Here is a 20307-nt window from a genome sequence, read left to right on the forward strand (position 1 = left end):
AATTATAATAACTTTTATCTACTATTTTGGCTTCTTTCTAGATTCTTACATGTGTTTTTATTTTTTTATTTTCCGGTGCAGTTGTTGAACTTTGAAATTAGAATCTCTAATTTTGATACTAAATTGTTATACGTGTAGTTGTTGAATTTTAAAGTTTTTATGGTTCTGATACTAAGTTGAATTATTACTGATCCTAAAAATTTAAACTCATGGAATATGGACTTTCATTTTGTTTATATATTTTTTTAAAAGTTTGAAAAATCACTTACAGCTTATCACCTTACCATCCAGCACCACATTGATTTCCTATACAAAGGCAAAGCATAAATGGACACAACAAACCTATGATTTTCGATTTTACTTTGAGTTTTAAATTTAAAAATGATTTTGGTTTAGTTTTAATCTTAAATAAGATTTATTTTACTTTATTAAATTAAGATGCATCCTTTATGACAGTTGGATTCAAACAATGGATTGAAAATTATTTTTTTATATGAGAATCGAGTGGTTATCAAAGGTAGTCAATATAAGTTTTAACCCTGTTGACTATTTGCATTATTGGACATTTATTTATTTATTTTTGTTAAATAATATATATATAATTAATAAGAATATTCATCGAATTAAATAAAATACCAATACTATATCTCTCTGCATATGGTTTTCATTTCCTTGATTATCCATCCCCCAATATTGTTAAATAGTTGGTGATGAAGAATGAAGGTTGACAAGTTCAAAGGCGACGGGGTGGGTTGTTGAGAGTTTTGATATGTAATATGTGCCTAATGAAATCCCGATAAAACAAAGAAAGATTAAAAATATTATTATAAATGTAAGAAAATTTTATTTGTTTAATATTATTTTTAAGAGTGACATATCACATTATTGTTGTGCCAATTTTTTTTTTTTTTTTTTATCAGATCAATATCTAATTGTATAACTAAAGTTTGACAAACAAAATTTCCTTTAATAAAAGTTTTTGATCGAATGCAAACAAAAACTAGACCGTACAGCGTTGCTAGGCTGCTCGAATCTCCATTCTTCTCTGTCTTACTTCGCAACTTGCCTATTAAGAAATTAAAAATAAAAATAAAAAATTGAGAATACTGTCACAACTTTTAAAATTTCACCCCAAAAAAAAAAAAAAAATGGTTAGCCTGTCGACAATATTGCAAAGCTATAAGGTCAAATACGAATAAAAAATTGGCTCCATTTTATTATTATTATTATTATTATTATTATTTTGATCAAGTGAATTGGTTCCATTATATAAACACTGGCAGACTGGCTAGCATGAAGTAGAATCATTCTAAAGCCATCGCTAAGCTATTACTCCTCCTAAGCTATAACGCTGTCTTTTCCTTATCATGGCCAATAGTCTTCCAAACATAGTCCCAAGCATCTTCATTTTCTCAACCATTTTCTTCTTCTTTTACTTCTCAACCCCTTCCACCGCCCAAAACGACACCGTCTTCGCAACAACTTTATCCCCTGAAAATTTCGGAAACAGACCACTGATTCTAACCCACCTTCACTTCTACTTCCACGACATCATTGACGGCCCTAATCAGACAACCGTCAGAGTTGCCGGCGCAAACTTGACGAGCAAATTTTCGTTGCCTTTTGGTGATGTGGCGGTGATAGACGACCCTTTGACACTAGGTCCAGACTTGAACTCCAAAATTGTAGGAAGAGCACAAGGAATATATGCCTCGGCATCAAAATCTGAGCTTAGCTTGTTAATGGTTCTCAACTATGTTTTCTTTGAAGGAAAATATAATGGTAGCACGCTTAGCATCTTGGGACGCAACTCTGTGAATTCGAGCGTGAGAGAGTTGCCGATCGTTGGAGGTAGTGGGGTTTTCAGATTTGCTAGGGGCTATGCTCTGGCCAAGACTTATAAATTCGACACCAATTCTAGTGATGCTATTGTGGAGTACAACGTCTATGTCTACCATTAATTATTGGTGAGTTTTGTTTAATTCTCTGTTTTTATTTATAGAGTATACTTCTTGTTTGGCGTATCTACTAGTACCATTTGACTTTTCACGGTTTCACTTTCGTTCATAAATGTTTTTTTTTTTTTTTCCCTGAAATTTACATGGTTTAAGTTTATAATTTATGGATTAATTATGTATTGGGTTTGCTTGTGGGAATTTAATTGATTTGCCGTCGTTATATTCTATTGTGTCTCTTTTTTTATAAGTGGCACATGGAATCCCTTTTAGTCTTTGTCTAAAATCTTATATTTAAATCATTTCTATTTGCAAAAATTAAAATTTTCTTTTGTTATTCTATCACAATTTTTCAAATAATTTTTTTTTTCTTTTGTTCCTTTTGTTCCATTGCCTTTACCAAAATAAAAATCATTTCTATTTGCAAAAACACAAAAATTTCCCTTTCTTATATAGAACTAGCTACCACAATTTTTTTCAAATAAAAATTTTGATCCCTTTTTTATATAATCACATTTTCTCAATAAAACAAACCCAATCCTCAGAACACATTTATTTTTTTTGGGTGTATAATCCCCAGAACACACTTGGACTTAAAATGGACATTAATGGACTCATTTAATTGCCAATCCTCTTTCTATGATTATTGCTTGTTGACTAATAATTTTTTTTTAATTTTTTTTTTATGAATATTTGACTTGTAACTTTAAAAGTGGTAAAATATTAGGGAAAATAAAAAAAAAAAAAGAGTGCTTCAAAACCAGACATTACCTAGTCGGATTGGACTATTTTGGCAAAACGCAATACCCTATCGGGGGACTCGTAAGGTCTGTGACAATGAAGTGTACATTTCCATTCCCAGGAAAAGAACAAACGAAGAGAGATTGGGCTTTCAAAACCATAGTGTTGGTCGGATACTGTGAATGAATCAATGCTTCAACAAAAATCGCACTCTCGTCGGAGAAAAGAAAATTATTAACAAACTATGTATCCGATCCAGAGAGAAAAAAGAAAAAAAAAGGCAAAGAAATTATAAAGACAAAACACCAATTGATCAGTAACAAACATGGCTAGCTTAATGTGAACAATAAAGAACCAAGAAATGTGGTATTTTATTTTTCTGGGTTTTTGAAGAAACAAGAACAATATTGAACCTTGTAAAAATCAAAGAATGGGGTAGGCTGGTATTTTATTTTTTATGGGCTTTTAGGTAATTGCAGGGTAATGAAACAGACCATAGGGGGATCGAAATGGAAACTGAAGGAGAATTGCTTAAAGAAAAAAAACGCAATCTAAAGAAAGGAAAAGAAATTAAGCTAGCTGGCGAAACTAAGAAGGTAGCAGAGGAACAAGAAAGCAGCTAGCCGATGATTGTGATGTTGATCATTGGTGAGTCGGTTAGGCCTCCTGGGCTAAAATCTGGTAGAGAGCCACTTCATCCTCTGGTTTTTGAAGAAGGTATCCGTATTGCAAGACAGTAACGAAAGAATTGATCTTGCGTAAATTGGTGTACGTCCCAAAGAAAATGCCTCCATTGTTTCTATAAATTAAGAAAATAATTTCACAACCTGTATGTTTGGTGTTGAATAGTTTGTCTGATGCCTGTGATCCTTAAGACGAATTTTACTCCATTGGTTCAAATGATTTTGTAACGTTTGTCTTTCAAAATACAATGGATGCTTTAGATCTTAAACTTTCCACCACCAAAATTTTTTCACTTCGAACTTTCAATACCTTAGCTTTACTACACACACAATGCAAGCTAATACCTTAATATTTTTATCTATTCAAAGAATGCTCAAGAAGCATGTAAATCACGTTGTTTCACACACACAAAAAATAAAAAAAAAATAAAAAAAATAAAAAAAAAACTTATTTTGTCAAAATCCATCAAGCCTAAAAAATGACTCAAATGTTTGAAATTCAAAAGTCTCCATCAATACGCATTAAAATCTATTAAAAACAAATAATTCAAACCTATTTATTACAAACCTACTGTGCTACATGTGATCCTATTACTGTACAACATGTGGTTTTGCCATCGTGCGATACGTGGAACCTCTCTCTCTACACAACATATGGTGCCCCCAAATCATTTGGGCCAAATATCTAACGAGCCGGGTTTGCTCTTAGGCCTTGAGTTTAGGTTGAATCACAGCCTTCTTATACATGGTCTGGGCTTTAACGTGGGCCAAATGAAACGGAATTTAAGCTCTAATTGGGTCGTTTTTGACCCGTTTCTCTAGTTGACGAGTCGGCAGACCCGATTGAAAATTTTCCCCCATTTTTTCACATTCTAACAACAAAACATTACTGGAAAATCACCAAAAATTTTATAAAAAGCATGGGTAATCGATTATGAGTGAGAAATTTTAGTGAAAAATTTTAATAAAACAATGGAAAAAATTTTGCCAACACAAAATAAAAGGCACGGGTAGGAGAAATTATAAAATACGAAAAAGTCTAAAAGCTTTTGCCGAAATTAGTAAGTTGTGACAGCTAAACCAATTGCATACCTCTAGCGCTGCTAATTAATATAGAAAGTTTTGAAACAAAAAATATATAAATTGTTAAAAAAAAAAAAAATAGAGGAAAGCAGTACAAACGCTTGTTTTCAACCGGAAGGAATAGAGCGAAGGATAATGGGTTTTAATTTAATTAATGATTTACCATACAACCCCTCCTAATTAAAGGAATTGCTAGTATGGCTACTCTTCATGAATTCTGTTGTCCCTTCAAGGCCCTCTTTGCTAGTGCCACCATGGCTAATACTCTCTTTCAAACCTCCACACGAATCTTTCTCTCTTTTATCAACCATTTTTCTTCCTCTTTTTGACACTTGCTACTACGGAAAATTACAGTTTCTCAAGAAAAGAAACTGACCTCAAAATTAATACTTGGACTTAACATAGAAATTAATGAGACATGTTTAATTGGCCTTCTTTTGAGTAGCAATAACATTCTTTTTTTCTAGAATTTAAAAAGGTATAACCTTAAGGAAAAAAAGAAAAGAAAAAAAAAAAAGAAGAAGTTAAAATAAAGAACTATACAATACAAATAAAATAAACTATAATAAACAATTTTTTAATAGAAAACTCTGACCAAAAACAATACAAAAAGAGCCAATAGTAATAGCTGGCGGCGAGGGAACTAAAAGGTGCTTGCTTATAAAGCAGTCTTGTTACAAAAAAAAAAAAATAAATCGCATCACAAACTGAATTAACTAACTGTGGGACCCACCGGCCGAAAACATTATCCCCAAAAAAGAAAGAGTGCTACCAGAAAATCCAAAAAGCCCAATTGTGTACGGCGTCGTACCTATGGAAGATGACATTCATTTGCCCTGCCTCTGGTACAAATCGGATCAGTATATCTGCAATACCCCTCACCACCAGGTCGAAGACATTTTCCGGGAAAAAAAATAAAAAGAAGAAAAAGAAGAGGTGCTTCAAAAATCAAAACCTGATCATACGGCGTCGTACTGGAAGACCTGCCCTCTTGGACGATACTCAGATTAATCAAAACCAAAGCAATGCGTCACAAACAAATCTCACAGTACTCATCGGAAATTATAGGACAAACACCAGACGAATGAGAAAATTAACAAATGAAGACTGCGCTAGCTTAAACTGAATTAGGTAGCTTCACCAATTTTCCAAGAGAGAACCAAGAATGGGTTTATATATTTATTTATTTATTTTTTTTTCTGAGCCGGTTTGAAGGTTTAACAAGAATGGGCATTTTCTGGGGCTTTGTATGAAATTGAAAAAATCTAGGCAAGGTTTTGCATTGGAAATGAAAAATTAAAAGTAATCGCATGCTCAAGAAAAGGGAAAAAAAAAGAAAAAAATAAGAAAGTAAAAATGAAATGCAGAAGAAGAAGAAGAAGAGCAGAGGTAATTCAGAACTCTCGGGCCAGAATCCTGTAGAGCGCGATTTCGCCGTTTGGTGGTTGAGGAAAGAATCGGTACTCGGAGACAATAACTCTGGAACTTATCCTCTGGTACGTGGCGTACCTTCCGTGTCCATAATTGTTGTCAAATGCAGTGGGCCCCTCCGTTATCCTCCAACCCGCCGGAGTAACCTCCTCGCCACCTGCAGCCGGCGCCGTCGCCACACGTATTCTACGGCAAAAGTATAAGTTTGCTGCAAAATTATATTCATCAAAAATCAAAATTTTAATCTAATTACTCTTTTCACTTTTCAAAAGACAATCAAGATTTCAAATATAAATTAGAGATTTAATTAATTAACGATCTAGATTAATTTACTTACCCCTCCGTCGGTAGTATTCAGGGAGTTCAAAGAAGTTCTGAGAGTGGCACTCTCGGAAGTAACAGAGAACAGAGAAAGAAACCCGATGTAGGCTTCCTTGAACCCTTCTACGTAGTATTTCCATTATCAGCAATTCAGGCGTAGCATCGAATATCATCCCACGGCGATTGTTTGACACCAATTGACTCCATCCATCGTTATCGCCGCCATTCCCATTCTCCGACTCCGATGATGTTGGTGGTGGTGGTGACGGTGTTCCATCGTTCTCATCCATCGATCCAGAACCCCAGTACGGCACAGAAAATCAAGTAAACAAAAAAAAAAAAAAAAAAAAAAGAAAATTCCGGAAACAACGTGTTGCAGGTAGAGAAATTAAAGTATGCGAATGGAACAAGTAGGAGGAGTATTATTTGTTTGATTGTTTGTTAGTGAATAGTGTGATTGTTCCTTTATACATGTAGAGAGAGAGAGAGAGAATAAATAACGATCAACGACTAGTCCACGCGGCACTTTTTCATTGGAAACACTAATAAATGTGATTTCGTTAATTCGGTTGTGTTAGTTACAACGATTAAAATATAATAAGCTAAGAAATTTTATAATAATAATAATAATAATAATAACGTTCTTAATTTGCAATCTTAAACCGAAATTCCAAATCTATCCGACCTCTTAAGTTTGAATTTTCATTTTGTTAAATTACAATGTTTATAACAAGGAAGCAAGAAAAAAAAAAAAAAAAAAGTGGTAACAAACTTGTTTTCCACTGAAACAAAAGCCAGACCCCAGAAGAGTGGTTAGAACAAAACTCTATGATCGATGTCCTTCAAGTCCCTCAATATTCCAGCTTTCCAACCAAAATCCCCATTTACTTACAAAGAAATCGCAAAATAAAGAAGATACAAAAACCTTTGGAATCTAAGAGTGAACCTTCAATTTTTTTATTTTTTTTTTCTTTTAAAGAATACCACTGTTTTTACACATTGATTTGTCGAAGAACGGTTGTACAAAAGCACAGAACTGAAAATATGAAGCACACCACCAAACACCCTTCTAGAAACCAGCTTCTCTCTAACCAGCTGGATAGGAAGCAATGCAACTAAAAAAAACCAGCCTTCACGTGATTACAAGTTTACAAAACTAACAACCTGCTGACATGCTACATATGTTGACTTGCCATTTTATTTCTTTTTCTTCCAACAGCTAGCAAACGAATTCCCCCAGATTTTACAATCTCTGACTGAACTACTAGAAGTTGCCCATTGAAAACACAAGAAGTTTCTCAAGAAAAGAAACTCAATGCAAAAAAAGAAAAAAAGAAAAAAGCTTGGGCTAAAAATCGACATGTTTAATTAGTTAATTGGCAGTCCCTTTTGTATGATGACTATTGCTTGTTTAAGTACTAGTAAATGGTATTAGTTTTCTACTCTTGACAGTACCCGTAAAATCTTAAGATTTACCGAAATCAGCAAAATAAGGAGCTATGCGAATACCCAAAAAAAAAAAAAACAAAACAAGTCATTTTATTATAGAAAACACAGATAAAGTGTACAAAAAGGGCCAATACCCAGGGAGGGAACTAAAGAGGGCTTAGAGAACAGTATTATTACAAAAGGTGCCCCATTCTATCCTCTCCGTGCGTCAAACAGCCAGCAACTGAATTAACTAATCGCACCCCCATTTTTCATTTTGCAGTACTGTGGGAACCACCAGGTCAAGGAGGACAGGAGGAGTGCTTCCAAAAATAAAAACCGAACTATACGGCGTCGTATCAGTGGAACATATTCCTTTCCTCTGGCTGGCCCTCTGGTACTAATCGGACTCTTTTTGCGAGACCCGAAGACTCATCGGGTCGAAGACATTTCTCGGGCCGAAAAAGAATGCTTTCAAGAATCAAAACCCCAATTATACGGCGTCGTACTGGCAGAGCCCCTTTGACGACATTCAGATCAATCAAATCTATAAGTCATAAATCGCACACTACTCATCGGAGAAACCACTCATCAGAAAAATTACAAGACAAACTCCGACCGATGAGTATTAAGAAATAAAGACTGCTTAATCTGATTTATGTGGGTTCACCAATTTCCGAAGAAAGAACCATTTTAGGAAAAAAAATTTTCCTGGATTTTGAAGAACATGATTTGGGGGTATTTTTTCTGGGTTCTATAGTTTTGAAACTGAAAAATCTAGGCTAGGTTTTGCACCGGAAATGAAAAAAAAAAAAAAAACAACGTAAAAAAGCAAAATGTGGAAGAACAGAGGCTAGCTAGAAAAGAAAAAATTCGAATAATTCAGAACTCTCGGGCTACAATCCTGTAGAGAGCGATTTCGTTGTTTGGTTCTTGAGGTAACAATCGGTATTCGGTGACAATAACTCTCGAATTCATCTTCTGATACGTGGCGTACCTTCCCTCTCCATCGTTGATGTTAAATGCAATGGGCCCCTCACTTCTCGTCCAACCCGCCGGAGTAACCTCCACTCCACCGGCTGCCTCCGCTGCCGGCGCCATTCTACGGCAAAAGTATAAGCTGGCTGCAGCCAATATATATATATATATATCATCAAAATCAAAAATCTTAATTAAATTACTTTTATTTTTAACAGATAATCAAGATTTAGAATATAAAGATTTACTTTATCAAATTATTAGAAAAATAATAATAATAGTAATAAAGGCAAGAATCATATATTATTCAATTAAAATCTTAGATTACTTACCCCTCCGTCGGTAATATTCAGGGAGTTGAAAGAAGTCGAATTTAGAGCACTCTCGGAAGTAACAGAGAACATTGGAGGGAATTCGATGGAGGTGTCCTTGAACCCTTCTGCGTAATATTTGCGTTACCAGAATTTCAGGCGTAGGATTGTATCGTAAACCATAGCGATTGTTTAACACCAACTGCCTCCACCCATTCTCATTGTCATTCTCATCGGGTGGTTCGGCCATTATTGATCCAGAATCAGTACGGCAAGAGAAAGAAAAACAATGAAAAAGAAATTATATGAAATAAAAAAAAAAAATAGAGAAAGAACTGGTTATGGAAGAGAAATTGAGTATGCGAAATTGAACAAGTAGTAGTATTTGTTTGGTGTTAGTGAATGTTGTGATTGTTGTCCCTTTATATATAGAGAGAAATAGGCGCAGAGATTTTTCCCACATCGATGATGATGATGATCTGGCACGCACTAGTCCACGAGGCAATTTTTCATTGGAACCATTATCGATAATAATGATATATACGTTATACTAACAAAATGATATATGCTATACTAACAAATAATTAACTGTTTTATCAAATATCGATCTCAAGTAATTAATCAAGTAAAAAAATAATAAATAAAAAAATGTTTCTAATTTCAATAAGCTAAGAAATTATCTTTTCTTTATTTTTTTTTATGTTAGTGAACATGAGAATTAATTATTTTTTAAAATGACGACCACGACGACTTCTTTATTTGCTTAAACTACATTCATTAAATACTATTTAAAAAAAAAAAAAAACTGCATTCACTATGTACAGTTAGACCTTTCAAGATTATCCACACTATTCTTCTACACCAAAAAAAAAAAAAAAAAAAAAAAAAGAGAATAATCCATAGCAAACTGAAATTGCAAATCCATCGGTCCTCACAATTTGAAGTTTCACTGCTTCATTAAAAAATAAATAAATAAAATAAAATAAAATTGAAGTTTCAGTCCATCAAATCACAATGTCTAGAATGCTGGAATTTTGTCATTCTTTAGCTCCTGACCATCTAATTAATTACCAACAAATTACAACACTTTCCTTGCCAAAAATAATAATAAAAAGAAAAATTACAACACTTCAGGCTGTCAATGCCCATTGTCAACAACTGGGTCGTTCGAACATTGTCAACAACTGATTGTTATTGTTAAGAACTCCAAGAAACACAAGAAATTTTTATTTTTTCTTCTTCTTTTTGTTATCAAATTTTTTTTTTTTTTTTTGGGCTACAAATTTAAGTGATTGATTAGTGATTTATATTACGCCGGGCTAGGAGATTTTTCTCTTCTATCAACGATCATCGACTTTTAATGCTAAAACACAACATATCCATAAATCATTGGACACGTGCACGTCACCTGGTACGTTTGTGTGGGGCCAAGTCTTCCTCACTTTTATCAACCATTTTTTTTTTTTGGGTTCAATAATACAACAGAGTTTTTCTATATTTGCTAAACCTTTGTATGGTATCAGAGCAAAACTTACTCCACCGAGTTTTATTTTTTACTTTTTTTATTTTTTTATTTTTTCACACTATGTCAAACCCAACGCCATGGCCAATCTTATTACTCTTCCAATCCTCACACCTATCTTTCTCACTTTATTAACCATTTTCTGCTTCTTCTTCTTGGTTCATTCCGCTGCAGAAAATCACAGTTTCTCATGAAACTCATCCCTGATACACTACTATGACTCGCCCGAGAGAAACTAACAATCCTTCACTTCTTCTACCATGACAACATCAGCGGAAGAACTCCGACCGCCATAAGAGTCGCCGAGGAGCAGTTGACAAATACTTCTTCAACCGCTTTTGGTGCTGTGATGGTGATGGACGACCCTTTTACAGAACGTCCAGAGCCAAGCTCAAAACCAGTCGGAAAAGCTCGAGGAGTATATGATTCAACATCGCCAAAGTAAGTGGGTTCGTTAAAGGTAATGAACTTCGTTTTCTCTGAAAGAATGTATAGAGGAAGCTCGATAAGCATCATGGGGCACATAATATTGTTTTCTCGAGCGTGAGAGAGATGCGGTTGTTGGAGGCACTGGGGCTTTCAAGTTGGCCAGAGGCTATGCTCAAGCTAGGATTTTTAAATTTGGTACAAAAACTTTGGATGCTGCTGTGTAATACGATGTTTATTTCATGATCCTAACTTTGCTCTCTGATCATGATTTTGCTCTTTCGCTATTTCTTTGATCAATAAGTTTTTCTTAAATTTAATTTTAAATTTTAAATTGACAACAATTTGAATTTTACTTTTTTGTTTTCAATACATTGGTGAGGGAATTACATCACCACACCTTGATGCTAGAATTTCAAATTTATCACAGGCAATTGGACTGTCAACAACAACTTTAACTTTTAATTTTAGTGACTGGTTTTATGGGTGGAATGGTTATTAATCGTTGGTTTTGTTGTATAGTGTCTCTGTTTCATGCGCAATTTACCAGACAAATTAAGAATGTTGATGAGTTTACAACTTTAGATATATATATATATATATATATATATCATATCATATAAATGTAAAAGGAAAAGAAAAAAACATCTATATTCCAACAGAATTAATAAGTTCTTGCATCTCAACTGTTATTTTGGTTCCTGCTCGTATATAATGATCAAATAAATTAAAATTAAAACAAAAAAAAATGAAATTAGGAAAAAAATTGGAGGTTTTAAGAACATAAAATTATTAAAGTGCATACTTTTTAATTGAAAACTACAAAATAGTTTCAGTTTATGCCCAAAAAAAAATGAAGTTTACTTTGGATTTTTAGTGTTTTGGGTGCTGAAAAGCCATATTTGCCCTTCTTTAGTGGTACTTTTTTTTCTAGGGACTCGAGCCGTAGGTTATATGATGCGTGAGAAACTCTATTTCAGAGAGAGAAAGAGTGTATTTTTTTAGAAGTCATTGTTGGTGGCTTTAAGCTTCTATTTATTCAAAATTAATGAAAGATAATCTTCCTTCCTTGTCCAAGAGATGTGGATCAACTTGATTGAACCACGCTATGTTTGGTGTGAATTTGATGTGACGAGGTTAATCTATTTCTTGCATTTTTTTTCCCTTATTGATTTTTTTTTTTTTTGTAAGATTTATAATTTCAATTAAACATGATCTATATAATTCCTCAATAAATTCATATATGGCCTTTAGGGTCGCAATGCCCAAAATGCAAAGCCGCGGCCCAGCGCCCGGGGACTGACGTCGATGCTGTCCAATTTTGCCATGCCTTTCCAAAACTCCATTTTTGCCTCTCCACAATGACTCTTAACACCTTTGCACGTCAAAACGGACACCCTCAAGCTAGACAACTAGAATTTAGAGTGACATTCAACAGTTTTGATCGAGCTGAATTAGAAGCCAATTTTCACATTAAATTTTGAGCTCTTAATTTGGGTTGAATTAAAAGGAGCATTAATATTATTACTTAATAACAAATAAGTAGAGCAGCTTAATTTTTCTTTTTTCTTGTTTTGGTAGTGATATTGATGAATCCTATCAATAATGCCATATATAGGATATTTTTTAGTTTTTGATTTTTTTATTTTTATAAATGGGGGCCACTATTAGAGTTGCAAATTTTAATTTGATGGTTGGTGCTCTTGCTTTTTCTAATGTATCAATTATCATCATTATTCTTCTTGTCTTTTTGGTACGGTATTTTGCTTTTTTAATATTGGTATCCATTTTCGGAAAAAAAGAAAAAGTAGTCATTTTTCAATGGAGCCAATTCTTCCCAAGTACCCCAAAAAAAAAAAAAAAAAGACAAAAAGTTTTGGGGGAGGGGGGGGGGGGGGGGGGGGGGGGGGGTGTGGCGGCGGGGCAAGCTACTAGAAAACAATTAATTATATATTTTTAATTACAATTGGCAAACTCGGCTGGGTGCTTCACTTGTCTTGGTGCTCAACTGCCGGTATAACAATTAACTCAACTAGCTGATAAAATTATTTAATATCAACCATTTTTTCTTATTATATCAGGGGTAGAAAGCCAATAAATCGCATTATTTCAACATAGATATAATCCACTAAAGATATTAATGGATTCGGTAAATTTAAGTCGTTTTATTTATTTTTGACTCAAATATATATTATTTTACCTTCTAAGGTAAAATTTATTCATATATGTGGTTACTAGGAATTATATAATTAGAAAAGAAAAAAAAAAAAATTCAGGCGCCACAATTGAAGAAGCAATAGCAAGCATAATCAGTTTGGGCCTGATTGGGAACGCAAGCATGTCCAAGGTCATGGTGTTTATTCCAACACTTTCTGCCACAGTCACTAAGTGTACACCCGCTAGCATATAACTCTTCCTGGCATCTTTTTACTGCAAATGCTTGAGGCACAACTTGCATCTCAACTGGAAAAGTTTATCAGGAATAATTAGATGCAAAATGAAAACATATTTAGTTATAGTTAACATAATAATTAATTCATTCAGGGTTAGAGACTTCAAGGAAAATGGATATATAAATGATGAATAAATAAATTTATTGATTTAGCTTACTGAAAAAATTTAACAAGTTGACATACAAGAATGTAGAATTTTGCTATATAAGGTGGGCATGCTAAACTAGTATCAAAGGCGTGGCTAGTCATTTACAGATGATTGATCAGTTAAATTAGGTTGATTATATGTAATTAAATTATATAATTCATTATAACTTGTGGATTATATGCAATTGCATTTTTATAACAAAATTCCATGAATATATAGGCTATTTTTGTTCATATAAAAAAACAAAGTTTGAAACTAGCTTTAAGTATTGTATAGGAAAATCCATTACAAATTGAGAAGAGCACTTCATGATAATTTATTGAAAATTTGCAGATAATCGCATACAAGATCAAAATCACGTGGATAAATAAGCACAAAACATAAGTGCAAAAGACAACGCATTTAGGGAATACATGCAGTTCATGATAATATATTGGAAATTTGCAGATAATCGTATACAAGATCAAAATCATGTGGATTAATAAGCACAAATCATAAGTGCAAAAAACAACGCATTTAGGGAATACATACGTACCAATCAGAAAAAGAACTAGAATAGAGAAGAAAGAAAGCTTGGCCATTTTCAACACAATATACTGTAGCAAAATCTTTTCCTTTTGTTGTGTTATGGTGAAATGCATGGATGCATTCTATACAGAATATTTATAGGATGTAATTGTAACGTTTTGGGTTTGAATGAATTTTCCTTAAATTGCATTAGTGGGTCTTAAATGGCATTGATGGGCTTTAATTTGATTTTTCCGTTTTTGGAATTTGAAAGGATTGTTTTGGGTAAGGAAAAAGGAAGGAGATACAGGTTTTAATCTAATTTATTTCTTTCATGTACTTTTGTTTATTATTTTATGTCACCTATCCACTTGTATATACACATATATTCCCATAATATTTTTTTACAGTAATTAAGAACAATACAACTATTTAATAGTTGGTTTTTGCTTGTTAAGCAACATTTTTGATAAGGCAGGATAATTGTGTAATCCTAAAAATTGTTTTAACCGCACACTTATTGATCATTATATGAAATATACATGGTTATATCATTATATGAGTTTTTCTTAAATTCAAATCCATTGTGGAAAAATTCTTTCAATTGCCAATTATATCTTTTTATTCAAATCCTTTATAATTTTTATCCCTATCTTTCTTGATTTTTAAGGAAATGCTAATTAATTTGGCAGAGGAATGTAGGATGGTAGAACTGCTAAAATAGGAAATAAGTTGCATGTATGAGTATTGTCTGATATGATTTTGCTCCCATGAACACAAATTCATAAGGTAGCCCTCACAATGGCTAGGTTTGCTCTTAGTTGTACTAACCAAATGATTTGCTTACAACAAGGGCAAGAATACTTTTTTTTTTTTTTCAAATAATTTAATGAGTTTCTCTTTATTTATTTATTTATTTATTTTTTTTTTGGCGAATGATTTTCTCTTTTTCTGTAAAAGAAATATATAAGTTGTACTTCCCAACATTGCCAAAAAAGAAAAAGAAGCTCCGATGGCAGAATCAAATATGGATTCACCACATCGATGCCACAAAAGAAGTATATTCCTCTACTTGTTAAGTACGTAATCTTATTAATTTGTAGTGGCTGCTGTTGTGGCTGTAAATTCTCAAGGACAAATTTTGAAAATGTGTGTTCATTTATTTTATTTGTGATCTCCTGGTAATAGCAGAGGCAGGTGTCCAAAGCTGTTTGTGAAAGTTGGAAGATCATTGAATGGCAATGTAATGCTTAGTTAGATGATGTAATTTATTTGTCAAATTCTTTGGACTCTTGTTTGTTCTGCTGGATTCCTAGAACTAGAAATCATGTGGCTCAAATCTTCTTTTTTTTGTAGTTTTTTTTTTTTTTTTTTTTTTTGGGGGGGGGGGGGGGGGGGGGGGGGGCTTCTGATGAAGTGTTGATATTTGAACAAAAAAATATTAATCCATTGATTCAATCGAGATCCCTCAATTTTTTTATCATTATTTTAAAAAGAAAATCCCTCAAAATCACATATGAAAATTCACATCCCAACTCAAAACCATTCAAAATCCAAACTCAAACTAAAAACCACAAATTAAAAAAAAAAAAAAAAAGGCGTTTATCTTTCAGTATTAAAAGGATAGCTATGAATAAGAAATAAAGAAATTGTTTTTTTTTTTTTTTTTTTTTTTTTTTTTTTTTTTTTTTGGTTGGATAGATAGAAATTCCTTAATTTGAGTGATTTATTAGCGATTTATATTTAACTTTTTCAATGAGGCCCATGAACAAATGTACCGGCCCACTACACACAAGGCTAGAGCCATACTTTGAACGAAACAATTCATTTTAATTTGCAAAAATAAATTAGCAAAAAACAAAACAAAACAGTCGCGCAGAAAATCAAAATTTTCGTTTGTTGTATTAATACTAGCTACCACAAACTAATTTAAAACCTCGAAATAAAGCCATATCTCTACCTTCTAACCGCAATGTATTCACCAAAAACAGAAAAAAAAAAAAAAAAAGGAAAGGAAAAACAAGTTCACCTTTATGCATTATCAACCATTTTCATCTTCTCAAGAAACTCAGAGTTTCTCAAGAACCTTATGCCCCAAAGCAGTCCGAGATCAGGAGCTAACTCACCAATTCATTTCTACTACCAGGACATTGTCAGTGGGAGAAATCCCAACACAATCAGAGTCGCAGAGGCAAAATGACAAACATCTTGCTCGATCGCTATTTTGGTGTTGTGCCTGTGATTGTGTTCAACAGAAGGTCCAGAGCCCAGCTCCATACTCTTGGAACACAGAGAAGCTCGTCCACTCTTTCTTTCAGAAAACTTATCTGAAATTTACATGTTAACTAAAGAGACTGCTATAATATGAATGTAATGGTTTTGCATGTGAATTATAATATTTTATTGTTTTATGGACAACGTAAAGGCCCAAAAAAGAAAGATGACAGATATAATTTGCCAAGATTAATATAAAAAAATAAAATATAATTTTATGGATTTTGATTTATTGGTTTCAAAAAAACAAAAAAAACATAAAAAATGACTCATGCCGCATGGCTTGGATTCCACTAATCTTTGTCTAAAATCGTGCATATAATTTGCTAAGATTAATATTAGGAAAGCTAAATCATTATGGGGGGATGAATTTTGTACATCGTGCTTTTCTTACATTAAGGTTTTGATATAGCTAGCTAGTGCATAACCATAAAATAAACATTATTTTCCATTGCCTCCATTCTTTGATTATGTAAAAATGATCATCAGAAACTAATAAAGCCAATCGCTAGCACCAGGCCACTTTGGACAATACTCTTCCAAGCCTCAACTAAATCTTCCTCACTTTATCAACCATTTTTTAAAATAAATTTTTTTTCTTCTTATTGACACTTGTAGTGCAAAAAATCTCAGTTCCTGTTGTTTATGATTATTGCTTGTTGAGTAGCTAGTAATAACTTTCTTTCAAGTGTTAATTAACAGTGGCAAAGTCTTAAAGAACCAAAGACAGTATAGTAAAACAACCATGTAACAAAAATAAGAAAAACTTTTTTTTTATAGAAATTAAACTCGGACTAGGAAAAATACACAAAAATAAGCAATACCCAGAGAGGAACTAAAAAAGGCTTACACAACAAAAATTATTACAAAAAACCAGTAACTGAATTAACTAATCGTATACGGGGACCCACCGGGGCGAAAGACATTTTCCGGCCAAAAAGCTCGAATATGCGACGTCGTATCGATAGAATACTCATTTCTTCTGCCTCTGATACTATTCGGACCATTTTTTTGCAATACCCCGTAGACTCACCGGCTCGAAATCGCTTGCTGGCGATGATTTGTAAGAAGACATTTCCGGGCAAGAACTACGAGAAGCGAGCTTCAACTCCTGAGTGTACGGCCGCCTAGCTCTCCCCCCCCCCCGGCTGGAGATACTCTGAATCGATCACTATGCGTCAGAAACCGCATACTCATGGAAGAAAAAAAAGAAAAAGGGTTTTTCTTTCTGGGTTTTGTTTGAAACTGAAAAAAAAAAAAAAAAAAACAAAACAAAAAAAAGAAAGAAAAATCAAAGAATGGGTTTTTTTTTTTTCTTTCTGGGTCAGAAAAAAAGAGTAGAATTGAAAGAATAAAATGCCAATATTTGTCAAGAAAGAAAGAAAAAAGAACAAGAAAACAAGACAGTTCTCTTCCGAGAGACAGTAGACTAGTAAGAAAGAAAGGAAGAAAAGCAGAGTAAATCAATGTAGGCAGAGAAAAGAAGGCGATCGATCACGATGATGATGATGATGATGATGGATTTGTGAATTGTAATCGGGGAGTCTGGGTGAGTCATCTTTCTCTATCGGGATAAAATCCGGTAGAGAGCGATTTCATTATCCAGCTCTTGGGGAAAGAATCGGTACTCCGTCACAATAACGGTGGTGTTGTCCTTGTGGTACGTCGCGTATGTCCCATAGAAAACGTTGTCGTTCATGTGGTTCTCCATCGCAGTTGGGCCTTCAATTGTAGTCCAACCCAGCGGAATCGCCACCCCCGGCATTCTTCTTTTACAGAAGTAGAAGTCCACTGCAGCATTAAATTTCACCCAAAAAAGAAAAAAAAAAAAAAGACCAAATTAATTACAAAGAATTCTATGAAAATTTTTAATTTAGAGAAAAGAACAAAAAAGAGAATAGATTAATTAATCTAATAAATGAATTCTATAATTTAACATACCGGTCCTGATGTGAAAATCATCACGTTGAAAGAAGTTATCGCAGTCTAGCTCTCGGAAGTAACAGCGAACATACGATGGAACGTAGTTTCTGCGAACCCTTTTCCGTAATACTTGGAATGCAAGAATTTCATGGGTAGGTTCGAATCGCAAATTGTATTTATTGTTCAAGGCCAACTTCCTCCGTCGCCTACCATCACCACCACCACAATTACCATTGCCATTGCCATTGGCAATGCCATTACCACCTCCATTTTCAGCCATCGTTCAAGAAAAACCAACAAGAAAGAAAGAAACTGGGAGAGATAGATTGCTTATGCTATTGCTGTTATTCGGAATATGCATGCAATTCGTAAGTAACTGGTTTATTTTGCCTCATAGTAAGGCTAACATTTTCCTTTTACCCCTTCCATGATCATCCACGTGGCACTTTTTCATTGTGGTTCTACCGCCTTTCACCTGGAGGAGGAAAAATAAATAATTAAAAAAAAAAAAAACTTTAAAATAGAAGCTAATAAATTCGAACTCAAATAGATTAAGATAAATATAAATAAATAGAAAGGTGTTTATTTTTCAGTACTAAAGAGAAAAATGAACATCATCATTATGAATGAGAAATTATTATTGTTACTATTATTATTATTATTATTATTATTATTATTATTATTATTATTATTATTATTATTATTATTATTATTATTACTACTTTCATATGTTGGTGAATTAGAGAATTATTTCCAATAATAATAATCATTTACTTGCATGAACAACGTTAACTAGATGCACATGTAGCCCTTTCAAAAGAACATATATAAATACCCACGTTGCAAACTTTTAACTGAAATTGAAATTTCATTTTATTAATTTCACAATGTCTAGCATGTTCGAATTTTGTCAATCTTTAGCGTCTGACTAAACAGTTATATCAAAGTCACCATCTAATGTTTAACTACCAACAAATAACAAATAATAATTTATAGGGATAACTACCAAACAGAATAATCTTGCTAAAATATATGTAATTTCTAGTAATTGTATGAATAATTAATATCATATCATAGTAAGTACAAATAATAGTGAGTTAATAATGAATAAAGTCTTTATATTTGAGATGGATTATTGAGTTACCACGTATATTATTCATTAATTTTGATTTTCTTATATTGTTCCCAAAAAGTCACCACTAAAACGTAATGGTTTTGATTGGTATAGATTTTGTACATAAATTTGTTTATGATGCTTATAAACAATATCTCATGCAATTTGCATTAATATCTTACAATAATTTTCTTACAAATGGGTTACGTGAACGATAAAAGTACAATGTGGTATGCTTATTATTACTTTATATCTTCCATAAAAAATATGTGTATATATATATATATATTTGTTACAAAATCCGAGCTAAGTTATAACATATTGCTTCAGATTTTACAAATTTTAACACTTCTTATCACTGTAATTCATAAAGAATCTTTTTTAAATGAATAAATAGGGATGTGTTGAACCTAGTGGACAATACAAAAGAAACGGTGTATGGGACTTTTAACCTTCCAAGAAACTTCGACTAAAAAAAATATTTGGGCTAACAAAGGAGCCTGAAACAATGTTCCGAAACATAAAATTGGGCTCCATATAAGCCCAACCAACCACGCAACACGAATTTTTTTTTTTTGGGGGTGGTGTATTTCACGCAACCTACTTTTGGTTGTTATGCCATAGTTTTGAAAATGAGCTATTTTAACTAATCTATATTTATTTATCGGGAAAAAAAAACTCCCTATACATTTATATTGTGTATATATATATATATATATTTATACAGTAATTATTATTTTTACTTGTTTCTACAAAAATTGAAACATTAGCAAATTGTACAACTTACATCTAAAAAAGTTTAGCGCTTATATATATATATATATATTAAACTTATTATAGAATAACTTTTTATAGAATTATAGAATAAATCCATATATTTATAGAATAACTTATATTTAACTCAAAACTTGTACAACTTAACTCAAAAATTGTACAACTTAACTAAATTATAGAATAACTTATTAAATCCATATATTTATTTTAAAACATGCTAAAATATAAAAATAAT

At 32.7% G+C, this 20307-nt stretch overlaps 2 protein-coding genes across 2 annotated transcripts; one reads left to right on the forward strand and one right to left on the reverse strand.

The window, feature by feature from the left end:
- The first annotated feature begins 1314 nt into the window (after positions 1 to 1314).
- LOC125419662 (dirigent protein 21-like) lies at positions 1315 to 2043 on the forward strand. The gene has a single exon (XM_048466037.2). The coding sequence runs from the start codon at positions 1368 to 1370 to the stop codon at positions 1959 to 1961; it is 594 nt and encodes a 197-aa protein (XP_048321994.2). The 5' UTR covers positions 1315 to 1367; the 3' UTR covers positions 1962 to 2043.
- Positions 2044 to 7743: 5700 nt separating this feature from the next.
- LOC107434401 (uncharacterized) lies at positions 7744 to 9322 on the reverse strand. The gene is made up of 2 exons (XM_016045868.4): positions 8953 to 9322; positions 7744 to 8766 (listed from the first exon to the last, which is right to left on the reverse strand). The coding sequence occupies exons 1-2, from the start codon at positions 9179 to 9181 to the stop codon at positions 8525 to 8527; spliced, it is 471 nt and encodes a 156-aa protein (XP_015901354.1). The 5' UTR covers positions 9182 to 9322; the 3' UTR covers positions 7744 to 8524.
- Between the last annotated feature and the right edge of the window lie 10985 nt (positions 9323 to 20307).

This window comes from Ziziphus jujuba, chromosome 11 (genome assembly GCF_031755915.1).
Source record: "Ziziphus jujuba cultivar Dongzao chromosome 11, ASM3175591v1".
Lineage (NCBI taxonomy): Eukaryota > Viridiplantae > Streptophyta > Magnoliopsida > Rosales > Rhamnaceae > Ziziphus > Ziziphus jujuba.

What these genes read in the sequence shown, in the direction of transcription:
- LOC125419662 (XM_048466037.2), top strand. Translation starts at nt 1,368, where the DNA reads ATGGCCAATAGTCTTCCAAACATAGTCCCAAGCATCTTCATTTTCTCA.
- LOC107434401 (XM_016045868.4), bottom strand. Translation starts at nt 9,181, where the DNA reads ATGGCCGAACCACCCGATGAGAATGACAATGAGAATGGGTGGAGGCAG. An exon ending in TGAATATTACCGACGGAGGG is followed by an intron (nt 8,767 to 8,952) that starts GTAAGTAATCTA and finishes TATTGGCTGCAG; the next exon opens with CCAGCTTATACTTTTGCCGT.